This window comes from Aspergillus fischeri, genomic scaffold (assembly GCF_000149645.3).
Source record: "Aspergillus fischeri NRRL 181 1099437636264 genomic scaffold, whole genome shotgun sequence".
Lineage (NCBI taxonomy): Eukaryota > Fungi > Ascomycota > Eurotiomycetes > Eurotiales > Aspergillaceae > Aspergillus > Aspergillus fischeri.
In genome coordinates, this window is record NW_001509762.1 from 3,704,336 (window position 1) to 3,726,698 (window position 22,363).

Here is a 22,363-nt window from a genome sequence, read left to right on the forward strand (position 1 = left end):
ATGCGGATACTATAGCCACCCATCAGTAGTATACTCCTATATTCAAGACAGCCGGTCAAAGCTGACATTAGCTCTTAACTGCCATGTAGATATCTCAAGATCTATTTTTTCTTTCCACCTTTGCCTCCCTTGTTCCCACTGCTACCCCCTTTCCCTTTGCCCTTTGCGTCACTCCCAGTGGCCCCTCCTCCAGTCATGATCCGGACTTTGGGAACGGGCACAGTGTTAATGATCTCCGTGTCCTTCCATGCCTTGAAGAGCTCTCCTTCGCGTGCCCTTAGCTTCTCTGCGTCAGCTATGCTAATACCGGCTTCCTCAGCCTGCTCCTTTTTCACCTTTCCGGTGGTGGTTTCTGCCACCCACCGGCCAAGGATCTCTTTGACGGCCTTGCCTTTCTTTACCGTGCCCGGCTGTAACTTGACACGGTACTTGTAACGACCAAGCGCTGCCCATGGAGCGCAGATCGGAATGGCGGCAAGGATTTCATCTTCTGGGCGAGGCGTACCAATCAGGGCCGGAATCCAAGAAAGGTCTGCCGCCTCTGCAGCAGCAGTCTCTTCATTGTAATCATCAGTTGCACCCTCATCAAAAAGCGCTTGCCGTCTCCGCTCTGCTTCTGCAGCGCGCTCATGTTGCGCTTTCCGCCGCTTTTTTGCCGCCTCAGCTTCTCGTTCGCGCTGCGCTTTCGCCGCGGCGGCGGCAGCGGCCTTCTCAGCTTTCGCGCTCTTAGCACCTACCAGGCGAAGGGCAAGCTCACGCTCCTCTTCATCCTGGTGGGCATATTTATCCGCCCCTTTTTTGCCTTTGCCCTTCTTTCCCTTTGCTGGCGCTGGCGCTGCTTTCTTCGCACTTGCCGATTTCACGACTGCGGGTACTCCATTCGCTGTTTGTTTAGAAGCCCGGTTGGCTTCTTTCGAGTCAGCGGTGGGCTCGAGTGATCCTTCTTTGCTCAACTGACTTGGTTCACTTGTGTCTTGAGATGTTGCCGCTTTCTCGTCCGGAGACTCCGCCTCCTCCGCTGCAGTTGTTCGGCCTTCCGCTGCCCTCTCTTCCTGGGTAGTTTGTGCTGCCTCGCCCTGGCCTTCAGATCTGTCCTCCTCTTCATCACCCTTGGGCTCCGTTGATGTAGCCACTTGCTCTGGAATAGGCTCAGATACACCCCGCTGTAATGGGTTCCTCGGCGGAATGGAGTCCGGGTTCACTTCTTCATCATCTGACTCCGAGCTAGACTCATTGTCTTGCTCACTTGAACCGTTCGCAGCAGGCTCATCTGTTTCTGCTGGCCCCAATTCTTGCGCCACAGATTGCTCATTTTCCACAATCTCCTTCGTAGTTCCGCCTTCCTTCGCCGATGGCTCTGTTGGAGTCGCTTCCTCGAATATGTGAATTTTGTGATTCTTCAAACTCTCCTTGCTGATTTGGAACATGACTGCAAACCCAAGAACTAACTGCGACGGGGCGAGAAAGTTCTTTTCACCTTTGACCTCGAATTCTCCTGTCGGTAGAAGACCGCCTGTGGTGGTTTTAGTCACCTGGTTCGCATTGACCCACCATGCTGCCATGACTGCTTTGGATTCCCAAGCACTCGATGTCGCAACGCAGAGGTTGCCTGCTTGTGAGAGTGTACTCGGTGGTATAGGTGCATCCGGTGTCCCTGGTCTGTTTTTCACGATCATCGGTCGGGCGCCTTCCAAGTCTGCATGCACAAAAATATCGCCTTTCTTGAGATGGCGACGGTATAGTAACTCGCTCTGCATAGCGTCACGGCCACTGCCAAAGTTAGATCATAAATAACACGACAGAGACAGAAATAGCACATACCCCAGAACCAAGTAGCCCTCGGACGAGATGAAGAACAGGAACTTTTCGAACCAGAAAGGTTTCCTGGCTGGACGGAGGACCTGTTTCTCTTGCTTGAGGCTCCGTTTGAGATCTTCGGTCACTTTCTTCTCATGGCTCTTGAGCGCCTTGGTCGACGACTGTGCCGTCTTCTGCTCTTTCACCGCGGCCATCTTCTTCTGTTCGTAGTATTGAGTGGCATTAGCCCACGGGGAAAGTCCGAGATCAATGTCGATAGTCAGCATTTCAGGGGCTTTCCGAGCTGCTTCCTGCTCTTCGCTTTCAGACTCCTCCTCAGATTCATCCGAGAAGAGATCATCGGCTGCATCCTGCTCCTCGCTGGCTTCCCCAAGGACCAAAGTGATGGTGTTCTCGTAGAGTTTTAATGGCAATTTGATGATCCGGGCAACAGGATTGCCTCGGCCCTGCTCCATCTCGATCAGACGGGCGATCTCTACCCAATCCATGCCTTGAGCAATCAGCCCATTAACAGCATCCATTACCTCCTGCACCCGGTAGACGTTGTCCTCGATCGCAGCCGCTTTACGAACATGTATTTCCTGTGCCTCTTTTAGGGCACCGAGCCGCTTCTCATGCTCCTGCCTGACCGCATCAAGTTTCCTCTTCGCCGCCTCCTCGCGTTCTGTGAGTCGCGATTCCAGCTTCTGAGTCTCCAGCGAGGAGAAGTACTCGTCAACCGTAGCGTTGAAAGTGCTGAATTCGAGAATTGTAACCTCCGGCTTCCCTTCAAACTGGCGAGGTCTAAAAGGATGGAAGTCTTCGTACAAAAGCCCTGCCTTCTGTGACGGATCCCCAGTATCAGCAGTAGACTCCGCAGTTGGACGTTTATCTTCTTTCGCGATGATATAACCTGGATGATCTTCCTTCGCCGAGAGTTTGATCGTCACACTCTGGGCCTCCTTCAGCACACCATTGACCTGCTCCATGAGGGCATCATCCCCCAAAACCTTCTCCAGCGGCGTTGCGGGATCGACCTCCTTGACCGCGAAAGCATGATCGAGTAACAGAGGAGGGTACTCCGGGAATCCTTGCGACAAAGCCTTCCGCAGGACATCGACATTTTTCTTCTTCGATTTCTTCGGCGCTGTTCCTTCCTGCGCGGAAGCCTCTTTCGCTTTCTCCAGCGTCTCCTTAATCCGGTCCAGCGTGATCTCAGGCACACCATGGTAATTCTGCTTGTTTGTGACCGTGTACTTGAATCCAACTCTCATCTCCTCCTCGCCCACTCCAGCAGGAACCTGACGGAAGAGCGTGAGAATGTTGTAGTCGCGATCAGTGATGATGATGTTGCCGCCGGCGAAGAACTCGAGGAACATGTGGTACATGCCATCGCTGAAGGAGAAGTCGATGACGCGGTCGGTGCCGATCTGCTCGATTGATGTGAGTCTCCGCGATTTGAGGAACTTGCGCATGCGAGTCACGAATGGGGAGGGGGCGGTTGCCGTTGCGCGCGAGTATTGGGTGACATGGCAGCGGAAACCTGAGTCAACGACGAGTTGCTTGCGGTGGTCGGGTTTGGCGAGCTTGAATAAAAATATTCTCTAGCGAGGGGATCAGTATAGTCCGATCATCTAAATTATCTGTTCAAATCGACCTGACATACCGAGGAAAGGTCGTAAATGTTCGAAACTCGAAGGTTGACCAGCTCCGAGGCGAGTTCCTGGCAAATGACCTGTCATCGTGTGAGATTCTGCGCATTCAACATGGAGGTTTGAGCTGCGACAGACGTACCTTGACGTCTAGGGACGAGAATCGTTGCTTCATTTTCCTAGGCTGTTGACCAGGGGCTCCTGGTAGACTTGATAGCTGGGGAAGATGTTTTAATTTGGAACTTCCTGCGAAAATGTTTGGAAAGACGTGACGTATGCGGGGCACAGTAAACCGATCGCTTTCGCAGCTTGCCCAGTATGACCGATTTTCGTCTGCCATAATTGGGAGACTTCATTTCAAATCCTCCTTTGGCATACTGATGAGTTTTCTATGAATGTAAAGACTCAAGGCACTTAGTACTGACGGTGTGAGGCGTCTGATAATCGCCCGGTGTGTACCCTTCTAATCGTCAAAAATCGAGAGAATTGAAGTCCAGGCCACTTTCTCCGCCATGTAACAAAATGGAGTATCTCTACCGGATCCTCAGATCTGCGTAAGTCGCTAGCCCGAGGCAAGAATAGAAGAGAGTAAGAAACAAGTCATAATGCAACAAGTGCACGCACAAAACCACGCCAGGACCAGCCAGAAAGCAAAGAATCAAGGAAGAAACAAGTGCACGCCCATCATATGATAACAACCAGACAAAACGAAGCAATTACATCTGCCGTAATCCCTCCGCCAAACGCCTCTTTCCCAGTTCCCAAGCATTGAGTAGACCTTGCTCCGACAGATCGATGCTCTTCAGGTTAGGTGCATCCGGTGCTGGGGCACGGCTGACACGCGAAGCAACCATGACAGGGTCCGTCTCGAGAATGATACCATCATCAATGATTTCGTCAATAGCCAGCGCGACCAGGTCGTAGTTCTCGACGATTGTGCGTTTATCGGTGGCGCCCCTGAAAGACCAAACGTTAGCTCCAACAATCCAATTGAGCATGTAGCTGCCAAAACAGCGGAGAATCGTACTTGAACAAAATTCCCAGAGCATCCCGCAATGATAGGACAACATTGTACAGCAAAACTTCGTTCTCGTCGGCGCCTCCGACCACGTAGATCATAACGTCGCTCTCCATCTTGAAGACGACCACCCGGTTGTCGTACAGGATCACATCACTGGTCTGCTTGTTGGTCTTCTCAAGGAGACCCTGCTCGAAGGCCTTTTGATCCTTCAGCGTTGGGTAGGGGTTGGCGCCCGGGTAATCTGTTGAATTGGGGGCAGCACCAGCTGGGGGATGAGGCGGGGAGTAGTATTTGGCGAAGATGCGAGATCCATCGTCAGCCGACATGAGCAGGACGGCATTGACCGAGAAGAGAGAGAGAGAACCGACCATGATGGGCGATGTTTTTCAGGAAGAGAGCTCCGTTCAATGTATCAGAAATCGCCTGGTCCGAAGTCCAAAATGAATTGCTGTTTACGGAGTACTGTCAAGCTGTCCGCAATTCGGATTCCGCCGCAACATTATTCCGGACTATGTCGATGTCAATGAGGGTTGTAAGTCGACCAGCAACAGTTGAAAGAATAAGGAGAGATGTTTCAGAGAAAAATGCGTCTAGAAAGAGAATCTGAATTTACTGTATATCATGGAATTAAAGGTACTGAACTGGACCTGTAGCTGCGGGAACAAGCCTCTGAATCCACAGATCACTAATGAATAATAAGCAAAATATTATCAAACATTCTATGTTAAAACTAATATATCAGTCATATGTTCACGAAGGACAGTGGATCATAAAAGATAGAGTCTCATGGATATATTCCGATGAGTAATGGCCGTCAACGATTGCAAAGGAATCATCCAAGACAAGAAGAATCCTGAGAGTGGCTATCACAGCCAGAATCAAGAACAAAATTGCCCTCCTGGTATCGGTGGAAGGAGCAGCTCAACGAAGCAATCTTCAGTCAACTTCAAACGTCATGGTAGTCATCATAAAGATAGGGTATTCCTCAACAGGGCGACATATGGGACGCAGAAGAGAACAACAATATTACACAGAAGCGGAGATATGAGACAACAAAAGTAAAAGAGTCAGTGCAAAAGAAGTCATAACAGAGAGTCGCCGGTCAGGAATGCAAGTCCAGCTCATGTTTGCTGTTGTGCTGCGTCACCGGTGCTCGGACGGTTGAACCACGAGATCCAGCTTCCCCGGTTCGCTTTTTTCCGAGCTGCCTCCTCGTCCTCAGCCGCCTTTGTCTCACTGACCAGTCGTAGTGGGCGCAGTTTATTCTGAGTCATAACTGCTCCAGTGTAGTTTGTCATGCCGGTGCTGGAGCGTGGTGAATTGGAGGTCGCCCCAGTGGAAGCCGTATCATGGGGATCACTGGTAACGCTGTTCGAGCTACTCATTCGACCCCGCTCTGGCTGGCTGGAGAGAGACGGCGCACGAGTACTCATGCTTGACATATAGCCTGTCCCTGAAAAGACACTCTGACGAGAACCGGGACCCATGAGGGTCGGGCTGATAGGCCCACCAGAGTTGCGTCCAGGATACATCTGGCCGACAACAGCTGCTGCTGCAACATCAGCCTGATCTGATCGAGTGCGGCGATGGCCACGCTGTGCTCGATTGATGGGAATGCTGGGCGCTGTTTCGGGGTTTTCGTGAGCTGTCGGGACACTCGTTGGGGGTGGCATGAAAGTAGACGGGCGAGATCTATGCTGAGGACGGTTGGGTTGGCCGGCGACGACTGACTTGGCTCTTTGCAGAAAAGTCTGGGAAGATGCGTCATCCTTCTCTGGAGGTGTCGGGGGCAGGTCCTTTTCAGTTACTGAAGATACCTGCTTTGCAGTAGTTGAAGGTTCGTTTTCGTTCTTGTCCAAGATGGTTTCGAAGCCGTCATGTTGCAGGAGACGACTAATAATGCGCTCAATGTACAGGGTCAGGGCCTTGTTCTGGTCCTTGAGCACCTTGATCTCCGTTTCGAGTTTACGGGTATTGTCGGTTTCCGCTTTGGCATCCACTGACTCGAGCTCGTCAGCCAGAGAGCCCAATCCATTGCTGGGTTCCTGCCCCTCATCATAATCGGGGTGGGCTTCCCGCATGAAATCACCTTTGGTGAAGTCCCCATTCAATGTTCGTTCGCTCAAGAGTAGCTGATAACTCTCGTTGTCCTCCATCAGACGAGCGTTAGCCATCCGGGCTTCCAACAGCTCCTTCTCCAATTCGCGTTGCCGGCCACCACCCTTGTTCTCCATCTCCACGAGCTTGATTTGGGATTCAGCCAATTCGAGACGGAGGGACTCGATCAGTTTGTCCTTCTGCAAAAGCAGCTTCGAATTGTTTCGCGATGGGCTCCGCTCGATCTGGGATGAAGGCGCGAACTGCCCTTCCACCTCTGGTGAGGACCGATTCAGGAAACTGGCTGTAATGACTGTGTCAGTGACAACTATTGGGAGCCGGTGGGGGGAAGATGAGATGAATTACTCACAAGAGCGGGAAACATTCTTCTCGTTATCAGCATTCATTCGTATCTCTTTCTGGGCCAGCGTGTCTTTCAAGCGCTGGATGGTCGCCTGCATTTCTTCCTCCCGGCTCAGGTACTGCTCCTTCTCCTGCAGCATGGCATTCCGCTCCAACTCGTGTGCCTGTTCTAGGTCTCGGATTTGGCGAATGTGGTCTCTGATTTCACTGTTGAGAGCTTCAATCCTGCTGTCCTTCTCATGAGCCTGGTCCTCCAACTTGCCCTGCTCGCTGACGGCTTCGTCGAGGCGCATTTGCAAGACACCAAGTTGCTTGCGGTACTGCTCCGATGCGCTCTCAGCCTTCTGCAACTGCGCCTTCAACTCTTCAATCAGAGCTGCATTCTGGGCCCGGGCCTCTTCCTCGGACGGATCGGCCGCCACCTGGGGTACATTGGACATGCTGAGGTTGGACCGACCAGGCTTCCGGGCAGCAGCGCGCGCAGAGACCGGAGCTGAGCCACGGAGGGAAGGCGATCTGGATAGACCGTTCGTAGAAGCACTGGGGGATCGAGTATGAACTCGCGACGGAGTTCCGTTGACTGTGTTATTGTCCGTAGTGGCGGTTTTGCTCCCACTGCCTGGAGTCCCAGGTTTGCGGGGGTTAACGGACATATTCACCGATAATGCGAACAGTCAAGTTTGAAAGTGATATGTACGACAGACGTAGGAAATAATGTCTGAATAAAGCCAGTTGAAAGAACAACTAGTTCCGGGCCAGGAGAAGCGACGATGAAACGGCCGGAAATTAGCGATCAATTTAAAGGAATCAGCGTATATAGTAGCGGTCAAAACACGGTGGACACCTAGGTAGTGGGAGAGCTTTCGAATGGCTGGCGACGTCTAGCCACCCACCTAGAGACTCGGCACAAAACAGAATCAAGGAGGATAAAACTGAAAAAGAACCGAAGTCAGAAGTACCACGTTAGGGATCAACGCAGTAGAAATTCAGAATGGAGAAAATCTGGGGGTTGAAGACGGAAAAGTAGAGCGGACGACAATTATTTGTATGGAAACAGCAATAATACAAGCGATCGTCCTATCCATTGCAGCTGCGTGTTGGGTTCCCCTACCAACAGCAGCCAACGCCTAACGGCTAACTTAGTACGGAGTAAAACTAACCAACAAGAGACCAACGCATGCTTTAACTATCCGACTACCTTAATCTCAGGGTACTCCGTACTGCCAACTGCTCCATACTGTAATACGGGGGGTTAAAGGCAGAATACGGGTCAACCTGGCCCCCTAACCTGGGAGCCAACACGAATTTTACGACGTTGGAAAGTTTACTTTGGACAGAGGATAAAGATAGCACAGCATCCTTCGTACTCCCTACTTTGATTTCATAGGCAGTTCCTTGCTGCGTGCGTACAAAATCTGGGTGGCCATCTGTCAGCCTAAAATAGTGCATCCAAAGTGGTATTTCCCTGCCACTCCTCCTCTGATATTTGCCTCTTTGCTTCTGAATGTTGGTTTCAAATTTGGTTTCAACTTTCAGATGCTAGAAACGCGGTAAGAGCTCACGGGTGAGGAGTAACTGAACGCGCCTGTAATGATAGAATAAAGGGACTACCTACCTCTTGGAGGCATCCACACAGTGTGCACCTCAGATGGTTGGATGCGATAACGGAAAGATACCTGTAATTGGATTTCAGCCCCCTGTACGGAAACAGCGGGGTTACTCAGCAGCTTCTGGCGGAGCGGAAGATCTCTGCTCCGGCTGGCACTAGGGCAAACCCACAAGAAAATTATCATGAAATTCAATCTGGGAAGCGCTTCTTGATCGCATCCCAACCTCGAAAACTTCGGCCGGAGCGCACTTTTCCAACCACCCTTCAGTCAAATCAAAAAAGTTTCGTTCGACTCGAACAAACAGCGTAACGATGGCCCCCAAGAGCAAGAAGTCCGGTGACACCATCTCCAGCCGTCTGGCTCTGGTGATGAAGTCTGGAAAGGGTGTGTGACATTGCAATCAAATTGACATCGGAGACCAAATCACTGATTATTCTCGCCCCTACAGTCACCCTTGGCTACAAGTCCACCATCAAGACCCTGCGTTCCGGCAAGGCCAAGCTGGTCCTCATTGCTGCCAACGCTCCTCCTCTCCGCAAGAGTGAGCTCGAGTACTACGCCATGCTGGCCAAGACTCCCGTCCACCACTTCTCTGGCAACAACGTAAGTCACAAGTGTTTCTGCAATGGTTTTCACTGCTATGCCCCGACGCTGGTACTTCTCTGATGGAGGGAAGGCGACGCGGGAGCAGCCCTGAGAAGAAGCCGTATATCTGGGCTTTGGAGGGTAAATGACAATGGCTGACATATCTCCGTACTACAGATTGAGCTCGGTACCGCTTGCGGTAAGCTCTTCCGCTGCAGCACCATGGCCATCCTGGATGCTGGTGACTCCGACATCCTCAGCAGCCAGTAGGTGTATTGCCTCGAACATTAGGTTCTTGTTATGTCTATACATCCGGTGTTTTGAGATATTACAAAGCACCACTTAGATAATGACAGAATGAATGAAAGAAGGTCCACACCTATCTGGAGCGATTGTACTCGGCGTAGTGTAGTAGCAACGGAAGTATGATGCAATACCTTGTTTTCAGTTCTACTTTTTCAAGAGTCGGATTATGCAGTAATAGAGGAGCTTGACTCATAGAGTAAGCACTTGAGTTTGTATCATCAAAAAGGCATTTATGATCTCTTCATAGCCATTCGGATTAAAGGCCAGCAACATTACCATGATAGAAAGCCTCCGATCTGACAAATGCGTCATGGCGAGTACTAGATCTGATTGGCGGAGAGCGTAGGGTTTAGGGCTTTGCCACTCGTTAGCGGGAGTTGCTTGGAAATCAACGTCGAGACTTGCCCGCAGGCGAAGAATTCCCCCTTCCCTTTTGAACTCCCCGACACCACCCTTTTCGACAACCTCACCGTTCGCAGGAAGTGCAGTCAGCCCATTTCCAGCAGTCACAATGGCCCGTCGTCCCGCGAGATGCTACCGCTACTGCAAGAACAAGGTGCGTGCGATCGCTTGATGAAGGATTTGATTTCATGTGGGAGTTTTTCGTGTTCTGTGGATTTTGGATCGGGAAGCTCGCTTGTGGGGAGAGCGACAACGCCAACACCTGTTTTGACAGGCGAAGGAATGAAGCGATGGAATATATGTCGTCGCGATTTTACTGGGGCCTGGATGGATTTATTATTTTGATACGTGCTGTGAGGAGGACGATTACTGACAGGATGCGTTGGACATAGCCCTACCCTAAGTCCCGGTTCAACCGTGGTGTTCCCGACCCCAAGATCCGTATCTTCGATCTGGGACGTAAGAAGGCCAACGTCGACGACTTCCCTCTGTGCGTGCACATGGTCTCCAACGAGTACGAGCAGCTGTCCTCCGAGGCCCTCGAAGCCGCTCGTATCTGTGCCAACAAGTACGTTGATCCGCCATCCGCTCCGCACCCGCAGCAGCATCACTACACCACCAGTTCAGTCCACTAACCATTGATCAAACAGGTACCTCGTCAAGATCACCGGTAAGGAAGGTTTCCACATGCGTGTGCGTGTGCACCCCTTCCACGTCATCCGTATCAACAAGATGTTGTCCTGCGCCGGAGCCGATCGTCTCCAGACTGGTATGCGTGGTGCCTTCGGTAAGCCCCAGGGTACCGTTGCCCGTGTGAACATCGGCCAGATCATCCTGTCCGTCCGCACCCGTGACTCCAACCGCGCCGCCGCCATCGAGGCTCTGCGCCGTGCCATGTACAAGTTCCCCGGTCGCCAAAAGATCATCGTCTCCAAGAACTGGGGCTTCACCCCCGTCCGCCGCGAGGACTACATCCAGCTCCGCAACGAGGGCAAGCTCAAGCAGGATGGTGCCTACGTCCAGTTCCTGCGTGGCCACGGTCTGATCGAGGAGAACATGAAGCGCTTCCCTAGCGCCTACGAGAACCTGTCTCAGGCTTAGATGGTTTCCCAGTAGCGTTAGATAAAAGATGAAAAAAGACAACCCAATTTTCAGTTCCCCGTTTTCATGTTACCCCCCATCCTGGAAAGGATTTGATGTCATTTAGTGGTGCTCTCACGTACGGCGGAGTTGATTAATCATGGATATTCCTCGGCTTGTTTTCATCCTCGATCTGCTCGATTCGACTGTAGCGGTAGCGGTAGCGGAATGGACCACGACATTATGATACCTAGCATGGTGAATGTTTTATTACACCTAGTTATATTAACGGTAGGCAACGAATAGTTATCCTACTTAATCAAGCCCCTCAGGAGATATTACCCATCATTAAGTCCGCTACGATATACAAACATTGTAGAACAGGTTGTACAAGATGCTATTATTCCAAGTTATATGAAGCCGAGAAAATCGACATGACAGCATAGTGTCAATGTAAACAGACGCAACCCAATCGCCGACGTCTTCCCGCCACCCCCGTTCTACCGTACACCGTCTTGTAGTTGTACCCCTAAGACAAGATACACCCTCGCCTCTGTCTGCGCCACGGAGCCAAATAAAGATGCGAAATTGAACAAGGACCCAAGCACCATACCGAAGACAGGTGGTTGAATGAAACACTATGATCCAAAGAGATCCATGGACATGAGTGGGTGGCTATATATATGTTTGTGACAATTGCAACAGCACTTGGATTAGATCACCACGAAAATATGATTTATATGATCGATGGACGTATTCCCGGGGGGGATGATGACTGGAAACGGATCAGACATCGCCCCAAAGCCCCACGCCAGCCGCGACAGGGGGTGCGATGGCGCTCGCGCTGTCGATGCTTCCGCCAATGTCCCAGTAATTCCGGCTGGAGCTGGTGAGTGTTCGCCGACTAGAGAGAGCAGAGAGTTTGGTTTGGCTTGCGCAGCTTGAACTGGGTCGGTGGAGATGTTGACGGAGCAGCGGCGATGTAATGCCCGCGGGCCCAGACTGACGTCGGAGCTGGGCTTGAGAGCGGGAATGAGCCCGTGCGACGAGGGGATGGTGCTGGCGGATGATCGCCGCTCGTCGGGACGCATCCTGTGGGTGACGGCGTGAGGACGCATGGGTGCTGTCGGCGTTGCTGCCTCGTCGACCGAAGCGATTGCGAAGGTAGCGGAAAACCATCATCACGTCCAGCTCGCGCTCCCAGTACTCCTTTTCTTGCTGGAGTCGTGCGGACTCGGTGAGTGGTTCGCGGTTTACGTCCTCTTCGTCCTCGATACCCCAGTGTGCGGCATGCTCTCTGCCGGTGGGATCGCGCATCGTAGGCGAAAATTGCGGTGACATTATCGAATCCTGACTGCTCATCACGGTGTGGAGGGCAGGTTCGGCAGATGCACCCTGCGGTGCAGCGTCATTCTCCTCTGCTAGACGATCAAGCGGTATGCCTGCATACTCGTTTGGTATCTCATTCGTGACGTTGAGATATGTCGTAAAGGCGCCAGGATGCTCGCAAAGATGGTGGACCAAGGTGCCCAACTCGCGTGCGATCCGCTGAAGTAATTTGCTCTGCCAGAGACCTTGCTCATCCGGCATGGAGTCCAGCTCCCGAAGTGTCTCGCTCAGATCGAGAGTGTTGTCTGTTCCTGCGGATTTATTGTCCTCCGACCCCATATCTGGCAATGACTCGCCGAATATGACAGAAAGCAGAGAGTCGTCAATGCCGATCAAGTCCCGAATCACCTTGCGGGTGATGCGTCGCCAGAAGGACTCGTCCTCCTCAGACTCCTGTTGCGGCTGCAACGGATCTTCCCTGGGTGTCTCCAGGACACCATCAGATGTGCCTGAAACAATGGGCCGAGAAGCCACCTGGTCAGTCTGGACACTGACGCGGCTATTGCGTCGGCGCCGTCGTGTCTCCCTTTCGATCTCCTGCAAGAGCGCCCGGCTCTGATCCATTCTCCACTTCTCGATACGTTGCCAGCGGTCATGCTCCATATCAACCTGCTCTCGATCCTCTATCGTGTCCAGCTGACGCTGCACACTCGAGCGACGTCTCGGACGCACGTCACCCCGCCGGCGGGGATTGAACTGCTCATGCTGCCACAGCTGCTCCTGCACGGGCTGACTGGATGCATGGAAACTCCCCAGCCCATCATGAGCTGGAAGTACCGCTGGCGTGGACTGATTCAGTCGTGATGTAGACTCCTGCGTGACAGACGGAGCCCGGAAAGCGTGCAGGCCATCGTCGAGGCTGTCAGATTCCGTTCCATCTTCATCCAAGGGCTCTTCAACATCGCCCTCCGTGTCATCACCCTCGAAACCAAGTATGGAACGGGTCGCTGTGCCAAAGGAGCCGAAATCACTTAAGCGGGATGCTCCAGTTGTTCGGGGGGTACGTTCAGTGGAGGTCGTGTGAGTGCGGGCGGTGGATGGTTGGGGCGGGGAGAAGAGCACCCATTGCGTGGATTCGTTCTCGAAGAGTTGAGAGACGGGAGAAGGAATATCAAGCTCAGGGACTTGTTGAGTTGAGTAGGAATTGCGACGGCGGGTGACTTGAGGGGGTAGACGAAAGGCCATGAGTGATGAGTCCTAATCTCCGATCTACACAATAGATAAGATAGGGTGGATTCTCCCCGCGTGCAGTGCGTAGATAAGGTAGGCCGTGACCAAGTGTTGGTCGGTATCTGAGAGTGGGTAGTTGTGAGAGAGGAAAACAGTGGAATAGAGGTATATATGATTAAAGAAATTGGAGAGAAAAAAGGGGATGAAACAAGAAAAAGAAAACAAATCGAAAGATAGACAAGATAGAGTGTCAGGTTTCCGACCGAACTCGTAGTGATGGTGGAATGATGATAGGTGATGATCGCGGTGGAGGTGAGCAGATCAGCCGTCACTGGTGGGATTTCGATGCTATGGATCCAAACCTGTTGGAGGTGCGGATTTGATGCGAGATTAAAGATGTCAAATAGATAACCAGAGGAAAGAAATAATATATTGATACAAAAAAAGATGAGCAGTTTATAATCTGATAATGATGGACAATGGCAAAGACAGAAACATCCTAGTGACAACGCGACTGTTGGGGAGAACTGCGGAAATGATGCAAGGATGGGGAGGTCAAACACCACCGTCATGACAATAACAACAGGTAGCTCAAGTCACAAGACGTGTAGATAGCCAGAGTTTACTCCGTACTCCGTACCTGGTTTAAGATATATACCATATAGTGGACCTAATTGTTTGCTTTTTCTTCAATATTGACTATTTACAACGAGACTTTCTTTCAACTTATCACATTTACCAACTTCAGGGGAAAATATATGTACAAGAGTCTCTCCAGTGCTGAACTCAACCATCTCCATCCATGATCAGCTCAGCTGACAACATCACTCCAGTAGTTGCCAAATATTACACTAATCTTCAACGGAGTAAGAAAAGATAGTTGGTAATGTAATCGTCCTGGAGATAACAGCACTACCACCGCCAATGAAGTCGCTGTTAGATGATGTTAGTACAGTCAACTTTCCAAGCCTTACTGCCCGATGTCTGAATCCGACACGATGCATGAGCACCTTACCATACAGCTGTCTTTTTGAGCGAGGAGCAAGGAGCAGCGAATACTAAACTCCTGATCCTCAAACAGGCTAAATGGCGATCATCCCATCCATTGGCCGATCTCACTGACATGTCATCTATTCGTCGCGGACTCGTCACCAGCTAGTTCATCGCTGCTAGTCTGTAGCAAGAGTGTATCAGCGATGTGCCAATCCTCCCAGAGGGTCGAAAGTTTATCGATGCTGCAATGCGAGGGATAACAATTTCGTACACCTGAGTTCATTACGGAATAGGTACGGGCACATTCCGTGGTCTATAATGCAGGTGGGTATATTCTATCGTCAGGTATATACATATCTTAAGGCCAAGATCGATCAGACAACATGATCATAATGCTCCCGTCAACGCGTCCCCAACCCAATCCATCTGCACCGCACTCACCCCCCGTGCATAACTGCGATTCGTAAACACAAACTCATTATACATGATAGCCTCCACTTTCTTGCCAAACAAGACGCTGGACGGGTGGATGGCCACCGTCTGATTCCCGACAACGGTCCGATAGCTGCCATCCGGGACGAGGCGGGCCGTGTTGGTGGAAAACCCACGGAGGAAACTCTGGAGAATGAGCACAGGTGAGGGCTCGCGAGTGGCCGAGTTGTTAGAGCCGTTGCGAGAGTCGCTGGCGCTGGGAAGGAGCTTTGCTTGTCGGCATTGCGCGGTGAGTTGCTTGCGCACATCCTGTGATAGTCAGAGTAATTAGTCAAAGAGCGTTAGACGGAGACGAATAAATGACAACATACCATCACTGACTGCATGGCTCGATGAGACACCATGTGCCGTTCGGCCCAGGCCTTTCGATCCGTATTCTCCGCTGCGTACGCTTGCACAGTGGCAAGCATGGTGAGGTGATCGCCTTCTCTCCGATACAAGTCTCGGCGCGCTTTCTCTGCCTCTTCCTTCTTTTCTTCCGATGTTGTGTTGAGGAAGATGTTTTCCACACTGAGACAAGAGATAATGTCAATGACGTCCAAAAGACATCCTTCTCCATGTTCTGCTGCTGCTAAGAGGACACGCCCGAGGGTTGGCGTAAGAGGCAGCTTAGCGATGTGCAGCCCAATCGAGCTGATTTTCCCGGATTCCTCGAGAGCATCGATGCTTAGCAGTTGAAGAAGCGCTTTCTCCAACGACTCGCGTGGGGGTCGTGTCAAAAACGGGAAGCCCATGACGTCGTCAACACCGCGGGCTTTCATGTTGAGCAAAGCTTGGCTCAGATCGCATCGGAGAATCTCTGGTGTATTGGTCTCATCAAGCGCTAGATAGTCCTTTTCTGTGTAGAGTCTGTAACATTGTCCCGGTGCTTCTCTACCGGCACGACCTTTTCGCTGAATGGCGGCGGATTTGGAAATGGGCTTGACCAAAAGAGAATCCAGCCCTAAGCGAGTACGAAATTGTTTGATCTTTGCTTTGCCACAGTCCACAACGAATCGTACTCCGGAGACAGTCACGGAGGTTTCTGCAATGTTGGTTGCAAGGATGATCTTCCGAGTGCGAGGAGGCGCGGGAAGAAACACCCGCTGTTGAGCGACCTGAGGAAGAGCCGCAAATAAAGGAAGTACTTGCACCTTGGGCAACGCAGGGTCCATTCCAGCTGCGTACTCGTTGACCAGATGCTCCAGAGCCTCGACCGTTTCTTGACCTGTCAGGAAAACAAGGATATCTCCCGGCATGGGCTCTTTATAATGAATCTGAAAGATCGCCTTCAGAGCTGCATCCACAAAATCATGTACAGGAGCCGGGGAGTAGATCGTTTTGACTGGAAACTGACGACCTTTGATATGGCAAACAGAAATCTTTTCCTCGCCATTCGCTTGAGGAGAATCCTGCTGATAATTGTTCCCGTTTGTTGTCTTAGTATCTCCTTGCGCCTGTAGACCCTCCTTGAAGAAGTCCATTAGACTCTCCATATCAGCTGTAGCACTCATGACCACGACCTTCAGAGGCACACCACCTCGCCCTTCCTTTTTACCCGAAACCAAGTTTCTCAAGAACCCCAGCACCAGATCAACATTGACACCACGTTCGTGCACTTCATCAACCACAATCGCACTGTACTTTGTCAACGCGGGATCATGCAGCATCTCCTGAAGGAGCATTCCCTCCGTCAGGAACTTGATTCGCGTACTTGGCGACGTAGACGTATCAAACCGCACCGAATAACCCACTTTACTCGCCGGCGAAGAAGAACCCAACGGCGTCCCCATTTCCTCAGCTACACGTCTCGCCAGCGAGATGGCAGCCACTCTTCTCGGCTGTGTAATGGCAATACACCCTCCAACCGTCAGTTCCTTTTTAGGCCCATCATCCTGAGTAACCGTCGCCTTGGTCGGACAGCACCATCGCTCATCGACCAAGAACTGAGGAATCTGTGTACTCTTTCCGCTACCCGTTTCACCGACCAGCAGCATGACGTCCTTCGCGCGCAGGTTCTGCCGGATCTCATCGCCGTGAGGGAAGATGGGGAGGTTCTTGCGGGTTTCGTACAGCGCCTTGGCCTTTTCTCTCAGGGAGGTGAAATTATGCTTTGCTCCTTGGGGCGCTTGGTTCTTCGTCGTATGCTTTTTGTTCTTGGGGTGGTCGGATGTGCCATTTGCGACGCCGTTGACCGCATCTTTCTCGTTGGTGTCGCGCGAGACTGGTTCGGGCTGCGTTTCGTTTGCCGACGGGGGTTCTTGCGACCGTGTATCTGAAGGTCCCCCAACCTTTCGCTTCTTGCTTTTCTTCTTTGGGTGGTCTGTAGGCTGGTCTTTTCGTTTGACTGGCTCGGAGCCTTGAATTTGTTCGGCCTCAGGGACCTTTTTAGGGACGGGGACGTCGTCCGCGTCGTCAAAAACGATACGTACCCTTTCGGGCATCGTGAGCCTCGTATCGACCTCTTTGTCTGGAAAAAAAAAGGGGGTATTAATAATTAACCGAGCACCACTCTATAGAGAACAAGCACAACAATCGCAGTCTAATGATTATCAAGTCCCGTGCTTGGAGGTGATCGGTGGAGTCCCCGAAATTTTTCTGCGGGAGAGCCTTATCGATAAGCAGCTTGGCGTCCAGCAGTTCGTTTGATCCACTCCGTACTCAGTACGAGAGGTACTCTATATTTTATTTTATCATGAAACAAAGTCGAGTCACCAACCGACGCCTTTCTAGATATTTGCTCAAGATAATCCGTCCTATCTACCTATATACTCCGTTATGGTATAATAAAGCCCCAAATTCTTCTATACCAAAAGCCCAGACATAGAACCTGTACTATATATCTTCATGCAATCATAGCGTCGACGAGTATGTTCACATACCCCAACCGCGAACCCTTCGGAACACGAATGCTCGATCATTGCGAAGTCCAAACTCAGCCCAGTCGTCGGTCAGCTGGTTGTGACTCCAGAATCCCTTCCACACAAGCTTCGTATTTTTCGATGTGTTGGCTGGTGTGGCTGTGGGGTTGGCAGGCTTCGACCCTCCAGAGGACGACCGGAGAGACAGGTGCATTGTGTACGTGTACTTTGAACCGACGCCTTCAGTTTCAATGACGACATCTCTGGGATCCAGGGCAGGAGTGTCCACTGTCTTGACTGGGAAGGGCGGCCAGTCGGAAACCGACGGTATGCGGTTGTCGTCTTCTGATTCAGAAGCGGCAAGGGGCTTGACAAGATGCCAACGTCCTCGACGAGCTTCCTTCAAAGCGGACATAGCGACTGGGGGTATCGGTTCTGCGGCTCCAGCTAAAGTGATACCTGGCTCAGACGTATTACGTTGATGATGCCGATGCGAGAATGTTGCGCGTGCAGCTTTCATATTCTCCTTACTGATGTGAGGAACAACATCCAACGGCTCCGCTGTTGTCAGTATAGAAATGACCGAACCATCCGGGTAGAACCGTAAGTATCGATAATAGGTGACGATATGTATGGGACTGTCCCACGATATATTGTGGTATGAGGATGCGGCACCCGGGCGAGTATAATTGACGGTGCTTAGGTATATACCAGTGAAACGAATTCGGGGGAACATCTGGAAGACCTGGCTCCACGAGGATAATGGCGTAGGAATCTGCACGGGTACTGAGAATGGAAACGGCGTATAGCGTTGCCCCATAGTATACTCAGGATTGCCATGGATGTCACAAGCAAATGAATAATGCATCGACTTAAAGCCAAACTCGGAACCCTGACAAAGTCGTTTCCAGATGTGTTGTTCATGGGTGAAATGATATGCCAGGCGCTTGCAGACCAACGCCATCCGACAAAACGATGCAGGGTCCATCAATGCGACATGCCGAAGGATTACTAGTAGGACCTCGGATGGAATGTTCGCAATAGGGCAGGGTGGCGGAGGTGTACCTTCAATTTCAGGCTCAGCTCGAGGAATTGGCAGATGGGCGAAAGAGGCAATAAGCTCAGGAGTAGGTAGTACCACTGGCTCATCTTGGGAATCTTGGCCACTTGCCGGAGCGCCAGTCACTATTGAGGTTTTTGGGGCACCATGTGTGGATTTCTTCCAAGCAGCAGCAAAATGCTTGTTACGGTATGTCCTGTCTACCGCGGAATCTAACTAGGGAACAAATAAACGGGTTAGTTACTCTCTTATACTCCAAAATCATCGGAATTATTACCCGGTATGCCTTGCGATAATGATGCAAGCTGTCCCCCAAATTGCCCTCCGCCTCTTTCTCTACCGCTCGTTCAAAGTGTTCCAAGGCGGATCTAGGCTCTCTTCGCGGTATCTGAGAGAGCAGAGCATCCTCATCTACCCTTCCTAAGCTCAACTGTTCGACACCATGGGCGATTTCACCCTGGTCGAACGCTGTTAGTCCTTCTCCGTCGTCTTCTTCCTCTTTACGTTCCGAGGCCGTATGTCGGGTAGGAGGGAAGTGGCCGGGCCGGCCGGCAGAAGATACAGACGATTTTCGTTGTGTAGTACTAGGCCGGTTATGATGTGTCCGGCGTGCAACTTCCTCTCGCCACTGGCGTCGAAACGATTCAAGCTCGGCGTTGTCCTCCATTATGGTCATATATATCAGATGTCGTGATGAGCACCAACGGCGGAGTCACTTGGATTGATAAGCGGTAGTTCGCCGATAGCTCGATGCTTGGTTTTGAATCGGAGAATATAGCAGCAGAATGCCGGGGAAGAAGGCGTAGAAATAGTACGTAGTCGTAAAGAAAAACAGCAAAATAAAATCTCAAGCCATTCTTCCTGTACAAGCGAGGAGCGATCGATCGATAAGATCAAGAATGTGAGCAGCAAAGAAAGAGTAAAGAGAGGAAAGATCGCGGAGACCCGAGAATAATAATGCTTATCTCCGGGTCCAAACTTGATTTGGATGAAGCGCCACCGCCGGCAGCCGGGACGGGGACCTCTTTTTCTCTCTGACGCATTGCTGATTTCCTCCCCGCTACCGCCAGGTTCCCCGACGGCTCGTTATTTATTATTACTTCGAGGACTTCAAGAGCTGGACGGGAAAGCTACCTTAGTCTCCATCCAGGCCGTAATCTCTTTATCTACCTTTCTTTGAATGAATGTCAGACGTGGCGACCGACGCAGCTCCTAGTGGTCGACATTCATTTCAACAGACGAGTACCGCTGGATTAGGACAGAGCCCGGCAAAGTCATGGCCATGGAACCGTGAAGATACAACGATGGCGACTACTTCTGGGGCTGTAACAGGCCCTGCTCCAGTGACTGAGCGAAAGGATGGTGACATTTCAATCACACAGCGCATGGTATCGGCCACAGGCGGTAGCATCCTGACGGCTTTACTAGGTGAGTTACATTCGCTGCATAAATTTGGAGCAGTTGAGATACTGATTGATTGTTTTCAGCAACTCCTCTTGACGTCGTCCGTGTCCGACTTCAATCACAATCTTCCGTTCAAAATGCATCCCCTTACACCTCTCACACAACCCAGACGCTAAAACACTTGCCACCGAATCTGGGAGTAACTGCTTGTTGCCGCGAAGTGTTCTGGTTCGGTCAAGATCCACAAGTGTGTATGGTAGGTCCAGGCGCCGGGACCATAGGAAACTCTGCGCCGGCCGTAGCGGACTGTGCAGTCGAAGAAACGCAGCGCAGGACGTTTACCTCCACTTTGGATGGCCTACGCAAGATCGCCCGGAATGAAGGCACTCTGGCACTTTGGCGTGGACTTAGTCCCACATTGATGATGAGCATTCCTGCCAATGTCATCTACTTTGCTGGATACGATTGGTTACGCTCTGATGAAAAAAGTCCCATCAGACGATTCTTTCCCGCCGCCTACGCTCCCTTAGTTGCCGGCTCTGTCGCGAGAATCGCCGCTGCGTCAGCTATCAGCCCGATTGAGATGTTTCGGACGCGTCTGCAGGCCACTCCCGGTACGGGTGCAGGGCATTTCAAGGCGACGTTGGAGGATCTGCATCAAATGACCCAGGTGCATGGCTATAGGGCTCTCTGGCGCGGATTGACACTCACAATGTGGCGCGATGTTCCATTTTCTGGATTATACTGGTGGGGATACGAGGAATGCAAACGCTATCTTCTCGATCTGCGCAGGGAAGCCTACAACCATCATCTCCTGCCTCATACTTCGTCCTCGGCTCTTCAACATGATCTAGATACCCCGACTTTTCTCGAAAGCTTTCTATCTGGCGCATTGTCTGGTTCTCTGGCGGCATTCGTTACCACTCCATTTGACGTTGGCAAAACGCGCCAGCAGGTGTTCCGACACATGGGTGATGGCGGTCCAAGCAGTTTGCGAGGCAGCGTAGCGCCGGAAACACTTCGACCTGAGCAGCTGTCTCTGCCTAAGTTTCTTATGCACATCTTCCGTGAAGAAGGCATGGCAGGCCTTTTCCGCGGTTGGGTTGCGCGTTGCTTGAAGGTGGCGCCTGCTTGTGCTATCATGATTTCCACGTATGAACTTGGAAAGAAGATGGCACGGGGCGTTAACGAGAGACGACAGTTGGCTGATGAAGCTCATTCCGACTCCGTATAACAAAGATCGGACGGAAGTCACATTTACGCTCTACCAGCTTCAAGCATCTGGTAGCCACCCTTCGCCGGAAGTAGGCCGCTACCCGTGACCATGGACGTTGAACGGCACTTGGAGATCATCTCCTCTGGCCTCTCACATTCCCACTCCATATCATTTTGCATCAATCCCTCCTTCCCATGTACCAGCATCATTGTATAACTATTTATCCAGCGAGCAATTGGGTTCGTTGATTGTTCATCTTTTGATTAATGTCTGATGATACCGCATGGCATGCCGCCTTATAGAGCATCTAACGTGTACGTTTGTTTCTAGCGTCTTGGAAAAGGGTTTTATCAATCGTTCTTGCGAAATTATCGCAGTCCAAATTGTGTACATAATCTTTGGGGAAGTTGGGCCGGAGTACCTTTCTTCTCTGGATAACAATATGGCGAGACAAATCTTTCCTCCTCACTGATCGAATTTGCCACTGCTATGAAGCTTAATTTGGGCTTTAGTAACGTACTTTCAATTCATCAATAGCGATCTGCTCGACGCGGAAGTACAACATTGCGAGATCACGAGGCCGCCAGGCGTATCTTATCCTTCTCAGCCACCCGGCAGATGTACTCACCTTTCTTACATTCCAGCAAGTCAATTTTCCATTACAGATCTTCATCTCTCATCTTTGTAAACAGTCTTTGTGCATAAGATAGTCCTACTCACCAGTTCTTTTAGCCTACCGCGTCCGTGTGGGAAAGGTCACGATGACACTACTGCATATGCTCACCGATTCTCACCACAGCATAGAAAGAACGAACAGGACTCCAGCCAGTCAAAGCTAGACGTTCAATTTCGGCACGAACATAAAACTTGACAACCATGACACTGG

At 51.2% G+C, this 22,363-nt stretch overlaps 9 protein-coding genes across 9 annotated transcripts; 3 read left to right on the forward strand and 6 right to left on the reverse strand.

The window, feature by feature from the left end:
- Positions 1-101: 101 nt before the first annotated feature.
- Positions 102-3,624, reverse strand: NFIA_084700 (putative DUF814 domain protein; the record flags this gene model as incomplete). Its single annotated transcript, XM_001260414.1, has 4 exons — positions 102-1,770; positions 1,822-3,401; positions 3,464-3,532; positions 3,592-3,624. The coding sequence occupies 4 exons, from the start codon at positions 3,622-3,624 to the stop codon at positions 102-104; spliced, it is 3,351 nt and encodes a 1,116-aa protein (XP_001260415.1).
- A 541-nt stretch (positions 3,625-4,165) lies between these two features.
- NFIA_084710 (coatomer subunit zeta) lies at positions 4,166-4,841 on the reverse strand (the record flags this gene model as incomplete). The annotated part of the gene is made up of 2 exons (XM_001260415.1): positions 4,166-4,406; positions 4,477-4,841. 2 exons carry the CDS (start codon positions 4,839-4,841, stop codon positions 4,166-4,168), a joined length of 606 nt encoding a protein of 201 aa, XP_001260416.1.
- Positions 4,842-5,591: 750 nt separating this feature from the next.
- On the reverse strand, positions 5,592-7,583 carry NFIA_084720 (uncharacterized protein; the record flags this gene model as incomplete). Its single annotated transcript, XM_001260416.1, has 2 exons — positions 5,592-6,871; positions 6,938-7,583. 2 exons carry the CDS (start codon positions 7,581-7,583, stop codon positions 5,592-5,594), a joined length of 1,926 nt encoding a protein of 641 aa, XP_001260417.1.
- A 1,268-nt stretch (positions 7,584-8,851) lies between these two features.
- Positions 8,852-9,395, forward strand: NFIA_084730 (60S ribosomal protein eL30; the record flags this gene model as incomplete). The annotated part of the gene is made up of 3 exons (XM_001260417.1): positions 8,852-8,924; positions 8,989-9,143; positions 9,303-9,395. 3 exons carry the CDS (start codon positions 8,852-8,854, stop codon positions 9,393-9,395), a joined length of 321 nt encoding a protein of 106 aa, XP_001260418.1.
- Positions 9,396-9,942: 547 nt separating this feature from the next.
- On the forward strand, positions 9,943-10,934 carry NFIA_084740 (60S ribosomal protein uL16; the record flags this gene model as incomplete). Its single annotated transcript, XM_001260418.1, has 3 exons — positions 9,943-9,987; positions 10,226-10,401; positions 10,484-10,934. 3 exons carry the CDS (start codon positions 9,943-9,945, stop codon positions 10,932-10,934), a joined length of 672 nt encoding a protein of 223 aa, XP_001260419.1.
- Positions 10,935-11,699: 765 nt separating this feature from the next.
- Positions 11,700-13,487, reverse strand: NFIA_084750 (uncharacterized protein; the record flags this gene model as incomplete). The annotated part of the gene is made up of 1 exon (XM_001260419.1): positions 11,700-13,487. One exon carries the CDS (start codon positions 13,485-13,487, stop codon positions 11,700-11,702), a length of 1,788 nt encoding a protein of 595 aa, XP_001260420.1.
- A 1,365-nt stretch (positions 13,488-14,852) lies between these two features.
- Positions 14,853-17,380, reverse strand: NFIA_084760 (putative ATP-dependent RNA helicase (Hrh1); the record flags this gene model as incomplete). Its single annotated transcript, XM_001260420.1, has 2 exons — positions 14,853-15,206; positions 15,269-17,380. 2 exons carry the CDS (start codon positions 17,378-17,380, stop codon positions 14,853-14,855), a joined length of 2,466 nt encoding a protein of 821 aa, XP_001260421.1.
- Positions 17,381-17,810: 430 nt separating this feature from the next.
- Positions 17,811-19,524, reverse strand: NFIA_084770 (putative F-box protein (Pof7); the record flags this gene model as incomplete). The annotated part of the gene is made up of 2 exons (XM_001260421.1): positions 17,811-19,073; positions 19,135-19,524. 2 exons carry the CDS (start codon positions 19,522-19,524, stop codon positions 17,811-17,813), a joined length of 1,653 nt encoding a protein of 550 aa, XP_001260422.1.
- Positions 19,525-20,161: 637 nt separating this feature from the next.
- Positions 20,162-21,495, forward strand: NFIA_084780 (putative mitochondrial carrier protein; the record flags this gene model as incomplete). Its single annotated transcript, XM_001260422.1, has 2 exons — positions 20,162-20,285; positions 20,345-21,495. 2 exons carry the CDS (start codon positions 20,162-20,164, stop codon positions 21,493-21,495), a joined length of 1,275 nt encoding a protein of 424 aa, XP_001260423.1.
- Between the last annotated feature and the right edge of the window lie 868 nt (positions 21,496-22,363).